The sequence below is a fragment of the Galleria mellonella genome, unplaced genomic scaffold (genome assembly GCF_026898425.1).
Source record: "Galleria mellonella isolate WM207_F2 unplaced genomic scaffold, CSIRO_AGI_GalMel_v1 utg54, whole genome shotgun sequence".
Classification (NCBI taxonomy): Eukaryota; Metazoa; Arthropoda; class Insecta; order Lepidoptera; family Pyralidae; genus Galleria; species Galleria mellonella.
In genome coordinates, this window is record NW_026442114.1 from 2,772,498 (window position 1) to 2,782,684 (window position 10,187).

Consider the following 10,187-nt stretch of genomic DNA (forward strand, 5'->3'; position numbering starts at 1 on the left):
TAATCGATTTAGTAATCGAGAACAAAATAAGACTGATTCGATTTGAATCTATTGTAGTAACAACAAATAAATTACTTAGAAATTTAAAAACTTTCAGATAATTATATTTTATTCCATAAATAATGAATTACTGAAGCTGTTGTAGAGGGTCACAGTGAAAGATAATATTCTTTAGAACAACAATATATATATAATACATGTAGATACAAGACAAAAAATCCATTCAAGTGGTCTTGCAAGTCATCGGCTTCATTCATTTTATGTAAAGTGAGTCGTTTTAGTAAGGTTGCCTTTTTTGCTGGACCTTTCGAAGCATATAATGACTCTAATTTCATCCATACTTCGCGTGAATTTGTGAAAATTCCAGGTATACCACGAGCGGCAAACTTATCCTTATTTTGATCTTTGTTTAAAATGTACACGTTACTTCCAAACTTGCGCATGTAATTAATTTTAATTGGTCTCTCATGCCATTTTTCATAGGGGATGTCTCCCCCTAAACTACTGGTAGGACAACGATTTCTTATGTAACAAGCTGTGTCGACAGCTTCTGCCCAGAAACCTGTGGATAATCCCGAAGAAAGTAACATACAACGCGCCATTTCAACGATTGTACGATTCATCCACGGGATCGCTGAGAGGATGAATCGTACAATCGTTGAAATGGCGCGTTGTATGTTACTTTCTTCGGGATTATCCACAGGTTTCTGGGCAGAAGCTGTCGACACAGCTTGTTACATAAGAAATCGTTGTCCTACCAGTAGTTTAGGGGGAGACATCCCCTATGAAAAATGGCATGAGAGACCAATTAAAATTAATTACATGCGCAAGTTTGGAAGTAACGTGTACATTTTAAACAAAGATCAAAATAAGGATAAGTTTGCCGCTCGTGGTATACCTGGAATTTTCACAAATTCACGCGAAGTATGGATGAAATTAGAGTCATTATATGCTTCGAAAGGTCCAGCAAAAAAGGCAACCTTACTAAAACGACTCACTTTACATAAAATGAATGAAGCCGATGACTTGCAAGACCACTTGAATGGATTTTTTGATGCTGTAGATAAGCTGGGAGATATGAGTGTGACGATACACGAGGATCTGCTGTCGATAATGTTGTTATATATATATTGTTGTTCTAAAGAATATTATCTTTCACTGTGACCCTCTACAATGGTTATGGGCCCAGCACAATAAGTGAGACAAAGTAAAGAACTATATATAATAAGTGATAATTCGGTAAGTTTGTAATTTTTTACAAAAGACAATGTCGAGTTCGAGTATAAGATTTGAACCTCTTAATCGTGAGAATTACGATAGTTGGAGGATTCATGCACAGGCACTACTCATAAAGAATGAGGCCTGGTCCTATGTTAGTGGTCGTAAGCCAAGACCGACCGATGTAACAGAATTGGAAAAATGGGAAGCAGAAGATGAAAAAGCACGTTCGGATATAATTTTATCCATGAGCAGTAGCGAACTGCGGCACGTAAAAGGGTGCACAAATTCACGCGAAGTATGGATGAAATTAGAGTCATTATATGCTTCGAAAGGTCCAGCAAAAAAGGCAACCTTACTAAAACGACTCACTTTACATAAAATGAATGAAGCCGATGACTTGCAAGACCACTTGAATGGATTTTTTGATGCTGTAGATAAGCTGGGAGATATGAGTGTGACGATACACGAGGATCTGCTGTCGATAATGTTGTTATATATATATTGTTGTTCTAAAGAATATTATCTTTCACTGTGACCCTCTACAGCTGTAAAGTAAAACTTGTGGTCTAATAAGTGACCAATGATCTACGCGTCTTTTTGAAAATATAAATTTTAATTTTAAATAAACATAATAATCTTTTTATAAATGTATCTATTTTTATTTTTATTTTCATCTTTAAAGTATTACAATTAATAAACAAGAGTTCGCTTTGAGAAGAGGATGATATATGTAGCTGTGTTTGATATGGCACTACCATGTCTTATAATATAATTGAGATAGTTTTGTTTAATGTACCATTTTATTTATGAGGAATGGCTAGGTTTATGTGTAGTTATATGTAATGATTTTATGATACTTATGACATACGAACTAAATACAGTACGTTACAAATCGCGTTAAGTATCTTTGGGCGAACTGTATGTATTTATTTTGCAGCTATGATTACAAAGAATTTACGTGGATTACTTAATAATCATAATGCCAATAAAAATGCAGCGTTCGCATGATAGCTTTGTTATTATTGTTCATAGGCTAGTGTTACGCGATGACCAGTAATAGTTATCAGATTAAATACATTTTTTAATTTTCCAGTTAATAACAGTGTTTCTAAGGTTGTTCATTGAGCTCTTATAGTTACTGTGTCAGCTATAATTAAAACGGTAACTTTGCTTTCTTAAAGGCATTTTTATACAGAGTAGAAAATTTGCATTTATTAAGAATAATTTTTGTATAAAATGTTTTATAACATATATCAAATATATCAAAATATATGAAATTCTATCATTATCATCATCATCATATCATAACATATATATGTAATACTCCTTTTAACGGAATGCAGATAATTTGATAGCACCTTATATATTTACCAATACATATTAGTTATTATACAATACATAGTTATTTTTAAAAATCAAGCTGAATTGTCATCATGTTATTTATTAAAGCTTACTTTTCCCAAAAACATTATATAATTATCTGTTTGTACATTGTAAGAAAATTATTCTAAAATGAATTTAAATATGAGGCTAAAAATCATTATTTTGGTAAAATTATGTAAGGTTTAATCTTCAATTTATTAAATTACTTTAAATATCATTAGTGTCTTTTGCGCATCCCTATCCGGAAAAGATTTCTGCTTCTATAATTCTATATTATCTTTGCTATCATTCACAGAACTACAATTATGAGAGACAGATTGTAAGCATTTACGGACTCTATTATACATTGAGTTATTTATCTAAGATCAATCCGTAATGACAATTTCGTGATATTGTAACGGGTAACTTTGTGAAACCATAAAACGTCAAACTTATTATTTTTTACTGCTTAGTGATTACACTTATTCCAATTTTGAATTTTGGTCGAAATGGCCAATAATTATGGAATATCAGATGCTGAATTCAACCTTATTAAACAGCAAGCATCACGGCGTGCTGAGTTGCGTAAAGAATTTATAAAGCAACGCACCAATCCATGGAAACATGCCGCAGAATCAGGCTATGTTGTGAGTATTATTTCATTACGTAATTATAGTATCTAATCTTCATTATTAAATAAACAAAACAAATAATAAAGTAATAACAATTTTTAAAATTTACTATTGTTGTAGTTTGATCCAGCTGTTCAGAAATTTATGTCCATGAAGGTCACTCAATTTGATAATTTTACACCAAACCCACGGACCAGTTTATTTGGAATTTGTGCTGTAATTATTCCTATGGTAGCTTACGGATACATCGTCTGGAATGATCGCAATAAGACAGAACAGAAAATAAGGTCTGGTGAACTTCGGTACAGAGATAGAATGTTCAAATTTGCATAATTTTGTATATAAACACATGCATGCTCTGTAGTATATATTGTGAATAGCAAAATAAATTAATAATAACAAATAAATTTGATTATTTTATTTTAACTTTATTCCCTGGTATCTTTAAATAATACTAGCTGAATACTTAGCTTTTTAAAAAAAAGTTTCACTTTTTAACCACCTTTTTTGTCAATATCTTTGACACTGACACTATTATTAATATGTGCATATTGTAACTACAAGGAAGCAGCAATGTCTTCATATGGCTTTTCAGAGATTGAGTGTAAAATAATTTTGGACCAAATTGAAAAACGGGCGAAATACAGACGTGAATTTCTGAAACAAAGAACAGATCCATGTAAACATACTCAACAAGCTGGTCATGTTGTAAGTATCAAGCTGGCCATGTTGTACAAGAACTGAATTTTACCATTGTTTTGTCATTCTATATTGATATTTTAAATTTCTGAGGCAGTATTCAATGGGGCTAATTCTTAGATACCATTTCTAGACCTATCTTTAAAATAAAATTTCAATTTGATATTGCAGCAAAATCTTTAAGGACCAATATGTAATAAATTACCAAATAAATTAAAAATTTTGACTTCAAATTTTTATAAGATTATGATGGTCAATAAAATTTTATTTTGTAGATATTATCAAAATATTAATGTAAAAGGTCTCTAAACCATGTCTTAATCAACCCCATTGTCTAGAGTCATAAAACCTTATATTTTAAAACTCAAATTCTAATGTAGCTATCATCATTATTCATCATTATCAGCCATTAACTGCCCAGTGCTGAACATAGGACTCCCCTGTTGGTGAAGAGGGGGGGGGGGGGGGTGCCAATAGTTTCTATGATAAGCAATTACAGTTACATTTTGTTGATGTTTCAAGAGTGATGTTATTGCCCATTCCTCAACCTTTAAGTTCCCCTAATTGCCTCATATGACATTCACGAGAAAAGAAGAGGTGGCCCGTTCTATACCGGGACCACACAGCAAATGTGTTATTAAGAACAAAACTTGAAAATAGCTGAACCAATTTGGTGTTTTATTTCTAAATAAGTGAAAGGAAGATTGCTATGAAAATTAGCCTAGAAAAACTTAAAAACCATTGCTAGGATTGCCACAGTTCAGTATCTTTTTACAGAAAAGACTTCGTCTGGTCACTAGTTTATCACCATATTTATTTTGATATTCTATGAATTGTTTCATTACAGTTTGACCCAGCAGTTCAGCGATTTATTTCAATGAAAACCTGTCAATTTGATACTTTTCAAGCGAATACAGGAACAGTCTGGAAGGCGTTGCTATATTTGGCTCCCTTTTTTTTATACGGATATTTAGTTTGGGATAAGCGAAGTACATTTGAAAAGGATTGCCGTTGCGGCAAAGTGAGATATCGTGACAGAATGTTTAAATTCCAATAATATAAGAGGGTCAGTGCAGAGTAGTGTGACATTGTAGTGCCCAAACCCTACGACTGACACCTGTCTCTAAGCCCACAGGCCTCCTGCGACACTGTGATGTGCCGTTTATTTTGGCGTACAAATTTCAGCCATATGTTAGAGTTAATTTTAACTCTAGAAGCCCATATTTATCCTCATAATGATTATAAACTTTATTATTATTACTAATTATAAATAAAAAGAAAAACAAATACCTAATTTAATTACAAATAAAAAAAAAATTAAATGTGTGACCACATTTTTATATAAATCGTTTACAAGCCCTTTTGAATCATCTCTTTTTTTTTTTGATGGGTGAAAATGGTATGGTAACTCCGCCTGCGCTAACGGGATACGCTGGCGGAGCACCAGTGAAGGGTGATAGATGAGAATGAAAACAGGTCAGTTAACCCATCATGATGAATTCATCAGGAATTAACCATGATAGTTTCCAGGGAGAACTGCGAGGAGGTCGACCTGGTTGGGTATATTGCTAGCAATGGGATTCTCAGTCTCCATTACTAACAATCCCTTTCCCCCCAATCATCTCTTTTTTATGACTCAATTTTTTTTTGCTAGGTTTATTCAGATTGTTATTTTGCTAACAGAGTGATAGAGTATTTGTACTTATTTTAGGCTTATAATACTGTATAAAAAAATACAAAATATTTCAGTACTTATCGAATATTATTAATGTAAATTAAACATACATGCATTGACATACATAACTATATACAAAGCAATTTCAAACAAATCGTATATGAGCACATTTTATTAAATATAGTAATTAGGTATTAGAACGGGATTTTAACGATCATCAAGAGATTTATCTCTGATTATAACGAAATCTTCGAATTTAATCATGTATGTGGTGCCTTTGTGCCAGTGAGCTGTAACTTTAGCAGGCTGAAAAAGAAAATGGGACACTTTATAATAATTATAGTATAAAGATTTATTTAATACTATTTAATTTAATATATATATATTATGGATGATAATGGAATGGTAGCCCCGCCTGCGCTATCGGTATACACTGGCGGGGCACCAGTGAGGGATGATAGGTGACGATGAAAAGACAGGTCAGTTAGCTCATCCTGATAAATTCAACGATAAATTAGTCAAGACGGTTTCCAGGGGGAACCGCGTGGAGGCCGACCTGATAAGGTATATTGATAGCAATGAGGATTGACCTTTCCATTACTAACAATCTCTTCCCCCCAAATGTAGTAAGATATCAATTATCCAATATATAATATTGCAATAATGAACCCGCTCTTAATATCAGACTGGTATAGGCGATATCGCAACGGGTGGTCATCAGTAGAACTCTATATATATATAAATCTCCACTTTTTGCCTGCTACATATTAAGTGTGGATTTCAGAAATAGGAAAATCATAGGTGACGATTTCCACTTTCCATCAGGCGATGTCAACTTGTTTACTATTTTATGCAAAAAAAAAAAAAAAAAAAAAACAATGAAATAGACACTTCTAAATGGTATATCAAGATAAAGCATATACCTAGATTTTAAGTTAGACTCATCCACTCCTGAACGTAGACCTCCCCTTGGGGAGTTTTGCTAGCAGCTGCCACGCTTGACAGGCGGGCTGGCAATCACAGGTTAGTCATGTTTTCGGAGGGACGCTGCTGCCCATTCTTCAACTAATACATTCTCTTAGTCGCCTCTTATAACACCCATGGGAAAGGAAGGGGTGGTTCATTCTATACCGGGACCACATGGCGAAAATAAATATTGTATAAATAATCTATTTCATACAATTTTATCCTAACTTGCATGACCAGATTAATGGTTTGGCACTTTATTTTATCTTTCTGTTTATCCAAAATGAAACATTTAGGATTTATAAATACTTACAAAACCACCCTTAGTGAGTACTGCTTCTATAATGCCCGCATTGAATGTGGCACAGTTGAGCGAGCCCTTGTCTTTTGGTACACTTATGAATTTGTTAACCTGAAAAATATTTTTTTTTTTTATAATTGTTGATTGTTAGCATATAGTTTATTTATTCTTTATTGCACAATAAAATTTGTACAAATAGCGAGCAAGGTTATTGCCCTATGGTTATTCTCTACCAGTTAACCATTAGATAAAAACAGAAAGTGAAGAATGGTGGGAAAAATACATTACATAAAAAAATTACCTATTTAATAAAATTACGTATTTAATATAAAACTCATTGTACATGCAATAATAATTTTGTATTTCCAGAAAATAATCCGTTCTAAAGATCATCCAAATTTGTTTAGCATTATGATAAGAGACATCTAAGTGATTTCACCAAAAGATCATTATATGTATCAATGTAATTTTTAGTTTTACCAATTTAAAAAAGGAAGTATTATTCAGTTATATATTTTATGTTACCAGATCAGTATTAAAGAATTTGGTTTTTTATCTGACAGGAATAGAAATTTAATACAAATTGGCTCAGAAGTTTGTCAGGTTTTGCTACATTTCTTTTTTTTTTGTGGAACTCAATCTTAAATTATAACAACAAATAACTTACTAGAGCATCCTTTTCAATGATATAGTATGTCTTGTCGTCTTCATTTGCATGTTCCAATTTATCAGCTTCTTTACCATACAAGGCCTGCAGTTCAAAAATAAATAAGATTTAAACATTTATTACATTAATATTTTTCAAAAAGGGTATATTAAGGTTTCTTATGTTGTGGCATAATGGGTCATCATATGCTGCAACATTTATAATAAGATTGAGCTACATTTATAATAAGCTAATCAGGGGATGACAGAAATAAGTATGAAAGCAGGATAAATGCTGCAGAGAATTCTGAGAAGTATGTGTGCTATCACATTAAAAATAGAGTGAATAGAAAGAAGTGAAGAATTATAAAAGAGATTTATTGAGCATGATAAATGGAGATGTTGGTAGGGTCCACCCCAGATGGACATATGTTGACCAAATAGACAATATATTTAAGAAGGGCCTAATTAAAAGTAGTTACCTATAACTGGCAAGTATGTATAAAACAATTGATGAATACGGAGAAGGTGAAAAATGTCTACTTGAATCAGTTTTTTTTTTATACAACTTAGAATGGCAAACAAGCTGACGATGATGGAAATGATGGATGAAGCTGATGGAAAATGTTAACCGTCGCCTATAGACATGAGCAGTACCATGAAAATAACAGAGTATACTGTTTCGCCCATGATACCCCCCATGCGTTGCCATTCCTGAGGACTCAGGTGTTATTCCTCTGTACCCAGTAAATTCACACCATATCCCACCCTTCAAACCGAAACACAGGCATGCAAACAACTGCTTCACGGTTGTAACACGAATAGGAGATAGGTGTAACAGATATGTAAGTATGCTATAATATCCTTTTGTTGTATGCATAATATGCAGGCATCTGAAGCAAGGCCCTGCATTTTTTACAAGTCACATATTTTCCAAAGATGAATACTTTTGCTTAGTCTCTGTTAGATGTACCTGTTATAAATATACAACCTTCACATTATCTGTCTTATCTATGACCATTTTGTTGCTAAGTAAGATTTACAGTAACATTTTATTCTGCATAATATATATATTTTAATATCACTTTCTATTCTTAACTTTAATAATCTGAAATATAATGTCTATGCAAAAAAAAATTGCTAATGAATAATTTTTAAGAATATAATATAAATTTTAAATTATAGCAATGTGAATATGATCAATCTCATATATTTCAATTAATTAAGGGTTTATGTAGCACATATGGGTACATAAACTCTGTAAATATACTATAGGTGACAATTACCACTTTCCATCAGGTGGGCCGTCAATTTGTTTGCCATTCTAAGTTTATTTTGTTTGCATAAAATAAAAATAAAGCAAATATGGATTATCCATTGTAAATATATTAAACATGAGTAGAAATGTAAAATAAGTAATACATCCGTCATTTTTTAATCATAAAAGTCGCATTGCTTAACCGTTTTAGCTCAGCCTAGTGTAGGAAGCAATGATAAATTCTGTGCTAATACAAACATACTTTGTTAAATAAATATATCTTTATCTTCCTTTTATATTTTTTTATGATATAGAACCCACCTTCCAAAGTGCAGTTTTCACAAATAAAAGCAAGTTTAACACCTTTATTTCACGTTTGCTGTTTTTTTCTCGAGTAAAGTATAGATCTAACAGTCTAGTACCCACATCTTGACCAATTTCAGATAATCTGCAATAAAAATTTTGTTAGAGTTTTCATTTACTATACATGATGCCCAATTGTAGTTTGTTACTTGTATTTATTCTTGTAATTAAAAATTATCTTACTTATTTTGTAGCTCATGGATAGACTGGGAACGATTTTGACAGTATTGGACAATTTCAGAAAATAACAGTGCGTAAACTGCTAACGAAATTTCGCCTTTTCCTTTACTCAAAGGTTTATCGAGAATTGATGATTTCGACCGACTCGATGACATGTCTAAGATCATTCGACGTGACTTTTAATAGGCAGAAAAGCACGTAAATTGCTAAATAAATACACAATTTCAATTTATGAAAGAAAACATTTGTTTATACCACAGTAACGTATGTAATTGAAGAATCTTTTAATAAAAACGAATTAAATTGGATCAAAATGTAATTAATATATATTGACATGTCAAATCAGTTTTGCCAGATGCAATTTTAATTTTTCCCCAAATTCAAGTGCTTTTCTTCCATCGATTATGACATTTTTTTGCCTAATTATAAAGGCTTTTATTTTCATTACCTTTTATCAAGTAATAGTCACTACTACAAATAATAAAGAACTTTCTATTACTCAAAATTACTACTCAAAGTTTCTATAGCAATTTCCATCTTATTGTAAAATTTCTCTAAGATACAACTTTTTATCCATAATTAAGAAAAATATTTAATCTTGCAATACTGATGTAACGTCCTGTCAAAAAGCTAATATATCAAATTTGGCAACACTAAGAGTGCCACAGATTATGTATATACCTATTAATATATACAATTTTGGAAAAATTCATTTACGCATTAATAATTATGTAGAACGTTGATTACTAGATTATTAAATTTAAAACAATCAAGTACCAACCAGGTCGCGTTATCTACATTTGTTATAATCGGATAAGATCGAATCTGCCTGAGTGAATTTCGACTCTGATTATCTGAGAGACGTTTGTAATAATAAGTTTAGGC

General features: G+C 31.9%; 2 protein-coding genes across 2 annotated transcripts; one reads left to right on the forward strand and one right to left on the reverse strand.

Annotated features, from left to right (window-relative positions):
- Positions 1-2,928: 2,928 nt before the first annotated feature.
- On the forward strand, positions 2,929-3,622 carry LOC113509784 (NADH dehydrogenase [ubiquinone] 1 beta subcomplex subunit 4). The gene is made up of 2 exons (XM_026893205.3): positions 2,929-3,230; positions 3,336-3,622. Exons 1-2 carry the CDS (start codon positions 3,093-3,095, stop codon positions 3,546-3,548), a joined length of 351 nt encoding a protein of 116 aa, XP_026749006.1. The 5' UTR covers positions 2,929-3,092; the 3' UTR covers positions 3,549-3,622.
- A 2,033-nt stretch (positions 3,623-5,655) lies between these two features.
- Positions 5,656-9,670, reverse strand: LOC113509737 (trafficking protein particle complex subunit 5). The gene is made up of 5 exons (XM_026893146.3): positions 9,306-9,670; positions 9,081-9,207; positions 7,524-7,607; positions 6,869-6,967; positions 5,656-5,895 (listed from the first exon to the last, which is right to left on the reverse strand). The coding sequence occupies exons 1-5, from the start codon at positions 9,467-9,469 to the stop codon at positions 5,797-5,799; spliced, it is 573 nt and encodes a 190-aa protein (XP_026748947.2). The 5' UTR covers positions 9,470-9,670; the 3' UTR covers positions 5,656-5,796.
- Between the last annotated feature and the right edge of the window lie 517 nt (positions 9,671-10,187).